Source organism: Chlorocebus sabaeus, chromosome 11 (genome assembly GCF_047675955.1).
Source record: "Chlorocebus sabaeus isolate Y175 chromosome 11, mChlSab1.0.hap1, whole genome shotgun sequence".
Lineage (NCBI taxonomy): Eukaryota > Metazoa > Chordata > Mammalia > Primates > Cercopithecidae > Chlorocebus > Chlorocebus sabaeus.
In genome coordinates, this window is record NC_132914.1 from 40,943,065 (window position 1) to 40,960,223 (window position 17,159).

The 17,159-nt window shown below is 35.0% G+C and overlaps 1 protein-coding gene across 1 annotated transcript in view; it reads right to left on the minus strand.

Moving 5' to 3' along the window:
• The window catches only part of ADAMTS20 (ADAM metallopeptidase with thrombospondin type 1 motif 20), a 206,604-nt gene that overhangs the window by 87,631 nt on the left and 101,814 nt on the right, over window positions 1–17,159 (minus strand). Inside the window, exons 15-22 of the mRNA XM_008002931.3 lie at window positions 15,517–15,634; window positions 12,108–12,200; window positions 8,448–8,620; window positions 8,172–8,301; window positions 3,127–3,253; window positions 1,534–1,744; window positions 1,231–1,395; window positions 252–416 (exon numbers count right to left, since the gene is read on the minus strand). Of these exons, the coding sequence (XP_008001122.3) occupies window positions 252–416; window positions 1,231–1,395; window positions 1,534–1,744; window positions 3,127–3,253; window positions 8,172–8,301; window positions 8,448–8,620; window positions 12,108–12,200; window positions 15,517–15,634 (1,182 nt within the window). The remainder of the gene's footprint in view (window positions 1–251; window positions 417–1,230; window positions 1,396–1,533; window positions 1,745–3,126; window positions 3,254–8,171; window positions 8,302–8,447; window positions 8,621–12,107; window positions 12,201–15,516; window positions 15,635–17,159) is intronic.

The following is a 17,159-nucleotide window of genomic DNA, read 5'->3' on the forward strand; positions in this document are numbered from 1 at the left end:
AAAAGCATAAAGTCTGTAGCATTTTGGTTAACAAAAGGGAGTTCAAAAGCAAAGCTGAAATATTTATTACAGCAATATTAGCAGTGCTGTCAACATGTTACACATAAAGGTTCACATTTCAGGGTTGTTGTTTTTTTAATAAATCAAGCCAAATTCCATTGCACCCACTAAGGGAGGAGTAAATATAACACAACTTTTGTGTTATTCTGTAAAGATAGATCAAATTAGAAAAACCCGTATCATATACTCACAGGACCCCATGGTCCTACTTGCCAGGAGGCACATGTATGAAGTTCACACGGACTCAGAGATTCAGGTTTGGTACTTGAGTTACAGAAGCCATCACTCAAGTGATCTTCATTCAGCTGACACCATACGTGCCGCTGCTTTATTCCTTTACCACATGTAACAAGGCACTGTAAGAATACAACTGATCATTATTTATTTGTAGCATTAGTCAACACAAATGCCTTAAAATGATGCAATGATCAATTTGCATAGGAAAATACAGTTGAAAAACCATTCCCAAATGCATTTTCCCTCACTGTTCCAGAAATATTCACTGGGTAAAATCAGCCTGCCCCTAACTTCTGCTGCTAATTCCCACTGAAACATCCATTTATCCTAGAAACAAAGGTGCAAAACTAACCTTAGAATAAGTATTCATCCCAGGCTGCTGTGGACCCTGGCACTTTCTTATGCAAAGGGTTATAGATTAAATATCAGTTAGTGTTATTGCTAGTCAGATATTATAAATAGTATAATGGCAAACTATCTTGTACATTTCTTTTTTTTTTTTTTTTTTTTGAGACAGAGTCTCACGCTATCACCCATGCTGGAGTGCAGTGGCCAATCTCAGCTTACTGCAGTCTCTGCTCACTGATACCTCCACCTCCCAGACTCAAGCAATCCTCCCACCTTAGCCTCCTGAGTAGCTGGGACCACAGGTGTGTGTCACCACACCCAACTAAGTTTCACTATGCTGCTCAGGCTGGTCTCGAACATCTGAGCTCAAGCAATCTTCCCACCTCAGCTTCCCAAAGTGCTGGTATTACAGGCATGAGGCACTGTGTGCCTGGTCTGTCTTGTAAATTTCTGATTGCCTTGATAATAGTTATTTACAAAATGATGAAATAAATTTAAGCACTTTTAAATTTTGTAAAGTCTTAGATTACAAAGCTGTACTAACACCATATTTTAATAGTTCCAAATCTCATGTGTTTAATGTACCTCGCTCCATTCACTAGCAGCCCAACTGGGACAGGAAAATTCATTGCAATTCTCTCTCGTCACTCGGGACAGTTCTTGGCATTCATTGTCAGCAAGACGATGGCCAAAGTTATTCATACAATAAGATTCTCGAGACCTTTCCCCTCCTCCACAACTCCTGGAACACTGATTTAAAAAAAAAAAAAAAAGTGGTAACTAATGGAAAAAAATCAGATTTTCAACAAAACTGTACTTTAGAGTAACATAAATATGTAATTAGAAAAAAAAGGGGCAACATTTTTTAGGCAATCATTTTTATTGTACCTGAGACCATTCTGAAAAATGCCATCTTGTGAAGACACAGTTACCACGGCATAGTTCTCGGGTAGGAGGTTTAAGTTGGTCACCACAGTAGTGGTCATCCACTTGAACAGTCTGTCCTTTATGAATGGAATACTTCATGCAATGGATGTCCAAGGTTCTATATCCTTGACCACATTGGGTTGAACATTCACTTTTGCCAATAATATGCCACCTTGAAAAAAGATGTTATTATACTTAGGAGGTATATTACGTATTTAAAAACAGGTTCAGAGACACTCATGCATTCAGTTCTTAAAATTCCAAGAGTTTATGGACAAATCACCAGGAAGCCAGCATTATACTACTGACCTCATGCCAGCATTTGGTGGCAGCTTTGGAGGTGCATCCAAGGAACCCCAGGCTTCCTCAAAAACCTTTGAAAACAACTGGTTTAGAACATGATTACCCAATTACTTAGCAGCAGATTTAAGACAATAACTGCATATATCTGACTCCCAATCAGGTAGTTTCTCCCTAAGCAATCCCTCTATAAGTATTTTGATTTTATGACCAGGGAATGTCTAGGAATTTGACTACATCAAAAAAAAATAAAGCATTTAAAAAGTTAACTAGTTTTTGTAAAGTACACCACACTTTCTCATTAATTCATGTAATCTATATTTAGACATGTTTCCAGGGAAAACATGTTTTCCACAAGTAAAGATGTTAGTTATAGCCAAATTATCCCAATTGTAGTCTAGCATTCATCAATGTGAGGGCACCCGAATAACAAAGCACAGAATTCATGAAACTCATTTTCATCCCTGATTGCATTTCAAGAATTTCACTGTGCTTCCTTTTACTACTATGTAGTGGATTCACCTTACACAGTCAGTTCTACTACTGTGCTTTTGCTATGTCGTCAAACAACATCATAAATGTATAGAAATTCTCATCAAGTGAAAGAGGTTCTGGCCATACCTGAATGTTAAAAGGTACCTGCTACAATGCTGAAAATAAATGTATAAATATGATAGATGGACTCATTGTATACCATGTCACTCCAATATCAATCACGCACACACACACACGCACACACGCACAAAACCCAAATAACAAGAAATTTAAATTAGAAGTATAAACTTCCTGTCATGATCTAGGATCAATTTCCCTGAAGTTTAATGGACAAAATACTGATAGAATATCAAGGAAATCAATCAATTTGATTTCTCCAATTCCCAAACTTCAGAAGTTTACTGGTTCATTAATTCAGTGGAAAATAACGAATCATGCTACAAAATTTATTGTTTCAGACCTTTAAATCATCCATTTTCAGATTACAATTTACTTGTATTTATTTACAGACAACATTGCAACCTTTTTCTACACAAAATGTTGAGGCCTATATACTGGTATTCAGAAAATACTATGAATGAAAATTCAAATCAATCATGTACTGAGTTTTACTATAAATTAGTGAGCCTGAAATTTTTTCATGGCAGGGCAGATGATGAGTAATAATTATATGTCCACTCTGTGTCAGTCACTGTGTTAGACATTTTAATCTTAGCTCACTTATTAATCTGGTTATATTACATATTATTTCTCTTTTACCTTAGTTCACAGTCTGTATTGCAACTTTGAGTAACAAATGATGGAAGTGGCAATTGGTCACATTTTTGATCAGACACAACACTATGATCACTCTTATGTATGCAAGTTATTTTTCTTCTCTGAAGACCTTGGCCAAAGTCAAATGAAAATAAAAAACGAAAGAAAAATTCACAGTTAGATGTTCCATAATTATGTAATTCTGCTAATAGCTTAAAGGAGCCAGCTAAGCAAGTAAAAATTTCCAATGCAACATACAGGATATACCAGTATATTAATCTAGTGAGGAATGACTTTTTATAATAAGTAAGCTGAATCCTGAATGACTGAGGAGTTTGCTTAATGAAGAGATGTACAGAAGATGGGACAGGCATTGGAATAAAAAGAAATTCAGTACAGTGGGATAGAGTGGTTGTTGGTGAATAATTGAGTAGCTGAGGACAATGCTGTTGCTATACAGTACACTACAGTACTGTCATCCATCACCTACCTCAGCTACTCCCCTTTCCCTGCAAGAGGATTACACATCTCTATTGCTACAATGTTATAGTAGCTTCCTGTAGGGGAAGAACTCTTTCCTGTCCATGGGCATCAGGCTTTTTATCAACTGACTGAAAAGGAATATGACCTATTCCAGTCCCACCCAGCTCTCTTTCCTTTTTCCCTCTGCCTCCAGAACATCATTTCCCAGATAGAACTGATCTTTCTGCCTGGAATCATGAAAGAAAAAGTCATAGACGACAAAAAGATCAGTGTTTGTCACCGGTTGTGGGGGAAGGAAGGAAGAATAAATAGATGAAGCACAAGAGATTTTTAGGGCAGTGAAACTACTATGTATGATATTATATTGGTGAATACATGTCATTATACATTTGTCAAACCCAGAGAATTTTCAACACAAATAGTAAACTCTAATGTAAACTATGGAGTTTAGTTAATAATAATGCATCAAAATTGGCTCATCAATTGCACAAATGTGCCACACTAATGCAAGATGTTAATAATAGAGGAGTGTGGAGGAGAATGGCAGAGGGAAGATGGATAAATATGCAAACTTTCTGTACTTTCTACTCAATTTTTCAGTAAACCTATAACTTCTCTAAAAAAATAAAGTCTATTAAAAAAAAAAAAAAAACATGGACACAGATAACAAGTTGGAGTAGAGCCATAGCAAATTAGCAGCCAAAACATGATATGAGCAATAAATAAACCTTTATTGTTCCAAGCCATTAAGATTTGGTGGTTGTTTGCATGCAGGATAACTACAGCAAAAGCAAACTAAGAGAAGCAGTCATAACTGACCAGACTCATTTGAACTTTATGCTTTCTGCAATGAGGAGACAGTAAAGAGTTTAAGCAGTCAGTGACATGAACAAATTTCTGTTTTATCAAAGTTCAACTTTGTGCTTCCACTTAACTAAACATGATCATATATGTTATCTCTGCTCCTTCCTAAATATCTTTTGAAATAACTATGAGAAATTCTGAAAAGGCACAAACCTAAAAGAACAAAAAAAGAAAAGAAAAAAAAACAGCAAGAAAAGGAAATTTTGAATATGAAAAGTAGATGGAAATAACTATTTAATAGAACCAAGGAAGATGAAACCTAAGCCTGCAAAGTGGGAAAGTAAATAACAAACAAATCATTCATGACACAGAACCCAAGAAAGGCCCAGGAATGGAAAATAGCAGGTTCCTCTGACAGAGTGAATGTGTGAGGGGTAGGCCTGAAATAATAAAGAATTAATTGAAAAGTATTTAAAAAGAACGGTTAGACTACTAGCTTCCTCGTTGAGAGCAGCACTGTTCAATGAAAGCAGAATGTGAATCACATCTGGAACTTTATATTTTCTAGTAGTCACGTTAAAAAAAAAAACAGCCAAATTAATTTTCGTAACCTTCATGTTTGGCCCCAAATATTTAAAATACGATCATTTGAACATATCAATATAAAATTATTAATAATATATTTTACATTCTTTTTTCATTCTAAGACTTCCAGATTTAATATGTATTTAACACTTATAGCACATTTCAATAGATTAGCCACATGTGGCTACTGGCTACCATATTGCACAGCATAGCTCTAGAAAAAGTAAATTTGAGGGCATAAGACATAGCTGAGAAAAGGCGGGAACACATTCTACTGAAACAAGGTGGCTAAGTAAAGTTCCCTACACTTAATGATGTGATCCCAGCCCATTCAGCTCGCAATCTCCTGCTGGCACCATGCCAACTTCTGTTATCCCACAGCACCCTCATGACAATCAGAAGATGAGAGAATTCCTCTCTTGCAGGACTGTTTAACTCAAGAAAAAAGATCAACTGACAATAACATTTGAGACTTCTCTCCAATGACATAAGAGAGGGCTACTTAATGACCAAGTTACTCTATAATGAAACTTCTAGTTAACTTGTGTGACCCACAGAGGACTTTCAATCAGAATTTTAGTACTTTTAAAATATGAACAAACAGCACAAGATCAGTAGACATTTTAGGAAAGCCTCTAACACACACGAAAAAGGTAAAATAAACAAAAACAAAATAGAACTAGGATGAAACACGTGTAAGTGAGGGAGCAGAAGAAAACTTAAGGACAATGATTAATACACTCAGAGATATGATAGAAGGCAGTACATTCATAAAACAAAAGCAAGATGTTATGAGAAGAAACATTAAGAAAACAATGAAATTGAGAGAATAAATTAGAAAATTAATAGCAGTTTAGGAATGTGAACACCCAAATAATACTAGTTTCCCAAAGATAAAAGAGAAAAGTTAGTGTGAGGAAGTAATCTAAGAACATGATAAAATTTATCAAAACAAAGATTTATGTTTCTAAATTGGAATGGCATCTTAATTACCTAGAAAAATAGATGGGAAAAAAAACGTAAATCAATGCACATTGTCCTGAAATTTCATACCACTAGAATTAAAGAGAGGATCCACAAAACTTCCAGTATACAACATGCCATGTACAAGCACAGGAAATTGGAAAACAAGCCAGAAAACAAGGCTTTCAAAATTCTAAAGAAAAACAATCTCTATTTATACCTGTTGAACTACTGATCGAGCATGAGAATACAGTTATGCCATTTTCAGATATGAAAGGTCTCAAAAATCTACTTTTCTTCTGAAGAAAATACTGAGGAATATGTTCCACCGAATGAAAGAAGTAAATCAAAAAGAGGGATTGATAGGATTTAGAAAATAGGGAATCTAACACAGAATACCGAAGAGAATTCCCAGGACAATAACGAAGGGAAATCTCAAGATGACAGTCATTAAACATGAACAAATTAGAGAAAAGAGGGCCACAGTAGCCAGAGGTAAAGAAAAAGTGAAGGAAAAATCAAATTGATAGATTCTATAATATGCTTGAAAATATTAAGACAAAATGTATAGTTCTGACAAAAAGTTTAAGGACCGATAACTTTCAGTACACAGAAACAAACAAAACGGAGGGAATTTAACTTTAACTTTAGAGAAACTAAAAAAATTACACAAAAAAAGGGAACATAATCATAGTTCACTATGTGGTAAAATAAATACGTTGCTTTTCCCCTGCACGTGATTGTTTAAGAGAACTCTCCTGCTTTGGACGCCCAAATCATCTCTCACCACGTTTGTCCAAACTTCCATGCTGAATCTTGTTATTCTTGGTGTGTTCACTGCATTTTAAAATGTTCTTTCATTTCCCTGTTGCTGGAATTTCTCCTTCTAACTCCCTATATCCATGGTCACAGACGAGTTTACCCACTCAAGTTGAAATGCTGATCCCAGCTTCCCAAATTCCAATTCTCTTCTAAAAGCATACGCAGGACCTTTCTGTCGAAATAAATTCTTCCTTCTATGTTAACCAAAGCTCTGTGTTTTCTACTCTAGCATTTATACCAGTCTATCTCGCATCATATCCTTGTATCTCTCCACTGAGACACTGCTAAAACAGGAACAATTGTTCCCATGAAATCATTCTGGGAAGCACTGTCTAGATGCCACAGGACCAAGACTGTGCCTCTTCTTGAATGGGGCACCACAGTTCCTTTGGCACCTCGTCAGGTCAGATGGCAGACTATTCTTTACATTCTCACCATCTTTTGTCATCGGCTCTGGCTGCGTGCTTTCTACGATAAGCTCATCTCCACATGGTTCTGAGCTTCCTTTGCCCTGACCCACTCATGCCCTAATTCCCAAACTGTTTCTCTATTCTTCGTGAAAACTTTTCTTCCATTCTACACAAAATTCTCTCTGATCAGCTTCAATCTCCTCAAAAACTGTTCCCTCCACCTTTTCTGAGGTCCACACTGTGCATATCTATAGTACTGTATTTACCATCTTATTAATAAATTCACATATATATTCAGGCACCTGTTTCAAGCACTAGAATAAAACCTGAATGCAGAATTGGGATAATCTGAATGTATTCCCTCAATAAATACTTACTGCATTGAACATAATATTACACAATAACATATTCATAATTACAGACTGCAGACTCTAGTCTTCCCACTTTTTTCCCCTACTACAAATTGCCCTGCTGTTCCTACTCTGCTCCTTTTCTCACTCTATTTCTTTCCATTTTTCATGCCATCTACACAGTTATACTTTCTAGTGGTCAGGGAAAGAAAATAAAAAGATGAAAGAATGTTTGCTATCTCAAGAATAAAAGAGGAAGCCAGGTTGTTGAGAAAGACTGTGTGGAGATGAGTGGAAGAAAACGCAGCTATTTCACCAGGAAGCAGGATATATATAAGTTAGAGAAACTTTCTGTGGCTGTGAAAAAGAGAACGAGAATGGGAAAGTAAAAGAACAGTAATAGACAGAGAAGGGTGAAAAGAGTAACATTAAATAATGCTGTTAAGTGTAAGAAAAAGAAAGAATTAGTGAAAAAAGTAGAAAGGAAAACAAGATTGAAAACCTTTATATGTCAGTGTGGGATATGTGTATGGACAGTGGGGAGGAGTTCATAGGCAGCAAAGACTCAAAAGTACCCAAAATGATGACAGAATGCAGTCAATCTTTTGTCCCTTATTGAATGCCAGCGTACCTTGACACATTTTGGTACAGCCTTCCCATGGTCCATAGGGGTCCCATGTGAACAGCTCACTCCGCTCTTCCAAAGGGATATTGAAGGAATAACGTACATCAGGGTTGTATAAATTACCCACACATAACACCTCAATAAGAATACAAAATAACGTGCAATTAATTCATAAAAAATATTCTTAAGATATCATTTTATATTTGATAACGTTAAGCACTTAACCAGTAGTTTACTAATATAATTAAATTTAAGTGTTATTATTGATGACTGAGAATTTACCTGCAAAATAAGTTCTTTCTCTTGTCGATTAGTACTATTAATTCTTTCAACTGAGTTGTTTGATCCACTGTATTCAATAACAGTTCTTGTTCCTTGCACATTGACTTCTTTCTTTGATCTACTTAGAACAAAATTTCCATTGAAAAGAAAATTCCCTTCAGCGTCAGATAATGCTGTAAAAGAATAATGAAATAGTAACACCAATCAACAATACAGAAAACACTTGTTTAACTTTTTTTTTTCTTTTTTTTTTTTTCTGAGATGGAGTCTTGCTCTATCTCCCAGGCTGGAGTGCAGTGGCACGATATTGGCTCACTGCAACCTCTACCTCTTGGGTTCAAGCAATTCTCCTGCCTCAGCCTCCTGAGTAGCTGGGATTACAGGCATGCACCACCACGCCCAGCTAATTTTTGTATTTTTAGTAGAGACGGGGTTTCGCCATGTTGGCCAGGTTGGTCTCGAACTCCTGACCTCAAGTGATCCACCCGCCTTGGCCTCTCAAGTGCTAGGATTACAGGCGTGAGCAACCGAGCCTGGACTAGTTTAACTTTTAAAGTTCAAATCTTTTTTTGAAATTAAAGAATGCAAATGTAAATTAATGTTGAGGAAATAAACTTTATTTTACTATAATGTGGGATTTTATCAATAAGTTGGGTAACTTCGGCACATCAGCCAAAGATATTAAAATAAGTTCACTCTATACATTTATATCTCAGATGGTCATCTTCTTTCATGAGGCATGTAGTTTCAGAACAAGAAGTGGGAAAGCAGAAAGAAGTCATGACCCCAGCAGACAGATCAGTTCAATCATCCTGGTCATCAATGGTAGGGAAAGAAGGAGCAGCCAGACTGCTGCATCATTCCATTTATGCCTATCTTAGAAAAAAGGTACAAAGCTTTAAAACTCTAGGGTCAACATTCTAGGAGGCCATGCAATGACTATGCCATTCTCTATACAAACGTCTAGATCTTTCATAGAAAAGCCCTGTATCCCTGTTAATACATACGTGGATATCTGCTTTTCAGAATAATACTCCTATTTCTCTCTCTGTTCATGTCCCCTTCTTGTTCTCTTTTTCCCAGTGACAGACATTAATATATGCCTATAGAATATGTATATGTGTGTATTTATGTATATATTATATATACAAATAGACAATTATATAGTATGTATTAGAAATGCTATTTTTTAAATATAAAATTAAATGTCACCCACAATCATGCAGTAGTAAAAAGAAATGAATGTGGAGTTAAAACAATGGATTTAAGTTTAAGTTGTTGCAATTAATGTCTATGTAATCTTGGATAAACCTCATACTCAGTTTCCTAAACTGCCTAATAGAAATAATAAAAATTTCTATTTCAGTCTTTTAGTCAGGATCAAGTTTGAAAAATGTTTGTAGGCGTGTGAATTGTAAAGTACTGTGCTATTTATTTTTAATTTTCAAGAGGATGTGTAATATCTAAAATTTTACACTGCAAGAACCCCCATATTAATCAAATACTATTTTGCTTGCTTTACTTAAGTTATACTTTTCAGTGGAAGAATAACCTTTTCGGAAAACATTTGTTTGGCATTCCAGGAAACCTCACCGAAAGCACACAATTATCTATGGCTAAATTCCTAATATAAATACAACACCCCTCTGAAAAAGCAATATTTAAGGGATTATTGTAAAATAAATTTGGTATTTCTGTGTATATGTAGACTAGTATAACTGTCTTTATGAATTACAATGAATTCAGTGAGGAACAAACAAAGTTCTATATTTAGTCTGTGACATAGAAATTCCTCTATTTAAGAATCTGTGCTTTATCAGATGTGGCTAGGTCTATTTAAGGGATTATTGGTTCTGTTAAACCTAAGAGAAATAAACAAAACCTTACTGGCTTAGAAAAAAAAAAAAAATCTACACATTTCACTACTTTTAGTTACCGAACTTCATAAATATAAATGTTTTAAAAATTCCTTCTATTGACATCACACGTCTATTTTACTCACTTCGACTTAGACTTTGATATTTCCATTTCTAATTCTCTCAAAAAGTATACTGATACTTTATTGGTGAGCATTTCTTTCTTTCTTTCTTTCTTTCTTTTTTTTTTTTTTTGAGACAGTTTTGCTCTTGTTGCCCAGGCTGGAGTGTAATGGCACAATTTCAGCTCACTGCAACCTCCACCCCCTGGATTCAAGCGATTCTCTTGCCTCAGCCTCCCGAGTAGCTGGGATTACAGGCATCTGCCACCATGACCGGCTAATTTTTGTACTTTTAGTAGAGACGGTGTTTTGCCATGTTGGTCAGGCTGGTCTCGAACTCCTGACCTCAGGTAATCTGCCCGCCTTGACCTCCCAAAGTGCTGGGATTACACCCCAAAGTGCATGAGATTACCATGCACGGCCAACATTTCTAATTTTTAAAGTTGAGAAGAACCTGTGATCCAGTCCCAGATCGATATATTTGTCTACATTTGGAATCTAAGTGATACCTATTAAATTATTTATTTCCAATATGGTAGCATATATCTATGCATAGGTACTGAAGTAATATTTTTAGCATGAGGAAAAGATTCCAACTAAATGTAAAAGGCTAATAATTCTAACTATTTACACTTGATTTTAATAAAATATTTTGCATTTTTTATTGAGGTGAAACTGATACAAAATTAACCATCGTTAAATGAACAATTCAATGGCATTTAGTGTATTCACAATGATGTACAACCATCACCTCTATCTAGTTCCAAAACCTGTTCACCCCAAAAGGAAACCTTGTACCCATTAAGGAGTTATTCCCTTTACATTTGACTTTATAGTTCCAAATGCAATTCCTGAGATAGGCTGTTGTTCATTATAGATTCAGATTGCCAGTTACATAGGTTAATTATTTGAGTCAATAGTCCACATCTTATTAATGTACAGCAGATGCTTTCTCAATATCAGCTCTGCACCATTACCTACCTACTCCAGCTTGGTGAATTATAGATAACTCACTATTAAGATATTTCTAAGGCAGAAGGAAACAGTTTTTAAAGCATCCTTTTCATATTTGTGTCTAAAGTGAAATTCTTTAAGCCTGAAAGCTAATTTAAGCTAATTTCTAAAAAAAAATAACATACATTAAGTTTATACTTTAGAAATAGCTAACACACAATATACTGTGACTATATTCATTAACATATAAAAACGTGAAACCACAGTTCCTTTTCTGACTTTTTTAAATACAAGAGCTTTTAAAAACCTGTATTTAAATACTTTAGCTACATAGTAAAAAATAAATAAATAAATAAATAAAATAAAATTATTTAAAACACTTAACCCCAAAGAATTCTATAACTAATGTTAGACAAAATGATAGAAGAGTATTTTATTCTAAATACACATGCAACTAATTGAATATAACTTCTGGTTATCTAAACTATTCACATGAGAAAAAAACTGAAGACAAATTACTGTTCAGAATTTCATTAAGTTTTTTTTTTAAGTAATACATTTTGGACTGCTAAAGAACATATGTATAGGGAGCCCTAAGCTCAGTATGAAATGAAATTGCATGTTTGCTAAAGGGACTCTTGTTGCCTTCCAAGAATTTACATAAACTACAGACATCCATGAAATTGCAATGAGCCACACACTGGCTGTTGTTTATGAGAAATGTTTACCAAGGTAACTGTCATCTGGTTGTCCAGAATAGCTGTACTGACGAATGTCAATGTTTGTTGCTCCTGCGGGAATCTTTACAACAACATTATAACCTGCAATATAATTTTACATATGTTAAATTTCACAAAAAGCAGACGACCCAGAGGTTATTACTGCTGAATGAATGAAAAATATGAATACCATAGTCAGACCTAATTTTGTTGTGTCTTTACAAAATTACACAGTGGTTATTCCTTTTGAGTCAGTACATTACACAAATTGCTGAAGATTGAGAAAAAGTGGTTGTTGTCTAGAAACAGAGTTTAAGATTCTTAACTTTTCCAAATCTTTTCCTACTTCTAATATTCTTAATATAGAATGGAATAAAGCTAGTATTTTAGCTCCTGAGACACTTAGTTCACATTTTCACTTTTAAGCTTGGTTAATGCTTTTGTATTTTATACTGGGAAAAAAATAGAGGATTTCAAATACAATTCACAAGTACAGGAGATATTAAAATAATTGGTCATTGCTATGATATGTTCACACAGCCTCAGTAAATAGCAAAATAATAAAATTTTTCAGTTTCATTATTGAAAAGTCATAAACAAGAAAAAGTTTAAAGCTCAAGTTTTTCTTGAGCTTTTAGTTTATAGTATAAGCAGGAATCCCTTTATCTATTCCCCAAATTTTACATTATTTTTACAAGAATACTAATAAACTTGTTATGAGAAAAGTAAAAAGTTTACTCAATGAAACGAATGTAGTATTTCCATTTTATGAGGCCAAATTCGGCAACATTGGCACTGCTCAAAAGAGGAAATATTTTATCTAACATATATTAAGAAAAAACGTTTTCATGAAACTAAAAACACATTCCATAGTTGTCCAAATACTCAGGTTTTTAAATATACAGTTAGTTATACTATAAGGATATTATTCTAAGTTTTTCCTTTTCCTTATTTATTAGGATTTCCCCCTATTTAATGAGTAAAAGAAGTAATTTTTCTCATACACTACCTTTGATAAATATGGAATTAACTTAAGAAGACAGTTTAAAAAGAGTTTAAATTTACAACCCTAATGTCAGACTATCTTGCATGTGTTTTAGAGCAGCCTTATTTATATCTAAGGCATCACATTTTTAGTGTAAGATGGTAAATAGTTTCATGATTCGGTATACACTATATGCATACTGGTTGTAGGTTATTGACCTACAGGAATAATTTTAATTAACCACCTTTTCACTGTAAAATATTCTCACCCACCACTTTTCCTATGTATGTCTTTACTATTTATCATATGTTTTTCAAGAAAGCAAGCCAAAGGCATTGCAAAGGTGATAAGATGAAGGCTACCACCAGGGGGCAGAAATGTGACAAATGCTAATCAGACCTTGCAAATACGTTTAACACATTGTTCTATTTGCAAACTGATTAATGCACAGTACAATTTTCACAAGATTACATATTTGATCTTAATTTGGTTCATGTGGCTTTATCCTGGAAAAAAATCTTTCAGTAAATACAGACTGTAATAAGTATGTGCCATGCATTATATAAGGGAATCAAATGTGTGTAGCTCTCAAGAAATAACTAGAAAAATCATATATCAAATCATCTAGTAACCGAGATTCACATATATCAGAGTTTAAAATGTACTGTTTTACACATACATGAAAACATAAATATTAAGTTTTAAATTATACTGTTTTAATGGAAGTAACAATTTGAACACACATGAACACAATTTAAAGCTGAACGGTAAGACTGTAAAAAATAGGCTAGAACTTGAGAATCGTTTTGTCAAGATCTGCACCCATAAAATGGCCACGGCGTGGCCTTTGTTGATAAACTGCTCTCACTTCACTGACAGATATTTTCTGATGTCTTGAATATAGCCACAGTGATCCCAAAGTGACAGCTAACACTGGAAAAATTCTACAATGCAATTTTAACTACAAGATGTAGAAGAAAACACAGAAGACAAAGGTGAATGGAATTGACGGGTCAAAGGGTACAAAGACAAACTCCTTCCAGGAATGTTTGAGAGTGCCTGGTTATGTATATCCTTGCCAATATTAGGTATTATGATACTTCAAAATCTTTGTCAATTGATTTAATTAAAAATAATATCTTGAGACGGGCGGATCACGAGGTCAGGAGATCGAGACCATCCTGGCTACCATGGTGAAACCCCGTCTCTACTAAAAAATACAAAAGATTAGCCGGGCGCACTGGTGGGCGCCTGTAGTCCCAGCTACTCGAGAGGCTGAGGCAGGAGAATGGCGTAAACCCGGGAGGCGGAGCTTGCAGTGAGCTGAGATCCGGCCACTGCACTCCAGCCTGGGCGACAGAGTGAGACAACGTCTCAAAAAAAAAAAAAAAAAAAAAAAATCTTGTTAAAAAAAATAGGCTAGGTGTGGTGGTTCATGCCTGTAATTTCAGGATTTTGGGAGGCCGAGATGGGAGGATCCCTTGAAGCTAGGAGTTTAGACCAACCTAGCAACACACTGAGACCCATCTCTACACACTCACACGAATTAACTAGGCATGGTGGTGAGCACCTGTAGTTCTAGGTACTGGGGATGAGGAGGTGGAAAGACTGCTGGAGCCCAGGAGTTCAGAGTTGCAATGAGCTATGATTGTGCCACTGTACTCCAGCCTGGCCAACAGAGTAACACCCTGTCTCTAAATAAATAAATGAATAAATAAGGTTGTAAGAAATAAATTTAATTTGCAAAAAAGGTTTTAAAGATCTGCTTTTATTATCATAAAAACAAAAAATCTTGCTCAGAAAACATTACAATGGAAAATATCTTACATATTCTCATGATTTTTTGGAGAAAAATTAAATCATGGCCAATATGTGATCGAGATACTGCCTGGAAAATCAAATGTGACAATAATTCTGAAACATTTAATTCAGAAAAATATTTAAGTTAATGGTTTCAACCTTCACCTTCAATCAACATTTTCTATGTACTATTAATAAGAAGTGTAACAGGCCAAGTCATACCAAAAAAAGAAAGTGATTCAAATAATGAAAATATTTGAAAGCAAGTTTCCTGGAAAAAAATCACAAATATATACATTTTAGGTTATAGGGAAAGAAAGCATTTCATTATGTGAGGATTATTCACATATCACACATCAGTCAAACAGCACTGAATTTACTCTAATAAATGTACCTAATACATTTTTAAGAATCAGATTTGCCTGGGGCAGGTGAATTCATTAATCAAGGATACATCTGGTCTAACACAGTATTTAATTTTTTTATATTTAGGAAATTTTTCCTTAACAATCATTTTGGACTAATGGTATAGAGTAGACAAAACAGTAACAAAGGATTACTATTACACATTCTTTACAGACTCCATTATTATAGTAAATAAAAGGGAAAACTAGAAACAAATACACAACTTACCATAATGAGAACTGTTGAAGACACCTGTTATTGTCTTGCATGAAGAGTTGTCCCCACCACACACTCCACATTTGTCTATCTTGGCACTGGAGTTTAACACGTGATCACAACCAGCTGCCTTCAAGACACAATTACAATCAATATTATAAGAATGACTAATTATGAAGAAAAGAGAGAAGATCCAAATACATACAATCAGAAATGACAAAGGGGATTTGCCACTGACCCCAGAGAAATACAAATAACTCTCAGACACTACTATGAACACCTCTATGCGCATGAACTAGAAAACCTAGAAGAAATGGATAAACTCCTGGACACATACACCCTCCCAAGACTGAAGGTGGAAGAAAGAGAATCCCTGGACAGACCAATAATGAACTCTGAAATGGAATCAGTAATAAGTAGCCTACCATCTAAAAAAAGCCCAGGACCACACAATTCCCAGCTGAATTCTACTAGATGTACAAACAAGAGCTGGTACCATTCCTACTGACACTATTTTAAAAATTGAGGAGGAGGGACTCCTCCCTAACTCATTCTATGAGGTCAGCAGCATCCTGATACCAAATCCTGGCAGTCACACGACAAAAAAATAAAACTTTAGGCCAATATCCTTGATGAACACTGATACAAAAATCTTCAACAAAATACTTGCAAACCAAATCCAGCAGCAAATCAAAAGCTTATCCACCACCATCAAGTAGACTTCCTCCCCAGGGTGCAAAGTTGGTTCAACATACACAAATCAACAAATGCAATTCATCACATAAACAGAACAAAATACAAAAATCACATGATTATCTCAACAGATGCAGAAAACGCTTTCAATAAAATTCAACACCCTTCATGTTAAGAGCTCTTCATGAAGTAGGCATTGAAGCAACATACCTCAAAATAATAAGAGTGATCTATGACAAACCCACAAAGGCTATTATACTGAATGGGGAAAAGCAGGAAGAGTTTCCCTTGAAAACTGGCACAAGACAAGGATGACTCTCTCACCACTCCTATTTAACATGTACTGAAAGTCCTGGCCAGTACAATCAGGGAAAAGAAAGAAAGAAAGGGCATCCAAATAGAAAAAGAGGAAATCAAACAATCCCTGCTGGTTGATGACATGATTATATATCTAGAAACTCCACAGTCTCAACCCAAAAGTTCCTTAACCTGACAAACAACTTCAGTAAATTTGCAAGATACAAAATCAATGTACAAAAATTAGTACCATTCCTACACACCAATAATAACCAACTTGAGACCCAAATAAGGAAGACAATTCCTTCACAATGGCCACCAAAAGAATAAAATACCTAGGAATACAGCTAACCAGGGAGGTGAAAGATCTCTACAATGAGAATTATAAAACACTGCTCAAAGAAATAGAGATGACACAAACAAATGAAAATATTCTAAATATTCTATGCTTACATATGTGAAGAATCAATATCATTAAAATGGCCATACTGCCCAAAGCAACGTATACATCCAATGCCATTTCTATAAAACTACCATTGATATTCTTTACAGAACTAGAAAAAACTATTTTAAAATTCATATGGAACCAAAAAAACAGCCTGAATAGCCAAAGCAATCCTAACCAAAAAGAACGAAGCTGAAGGCGTCATGCTGTCCAACTTCAA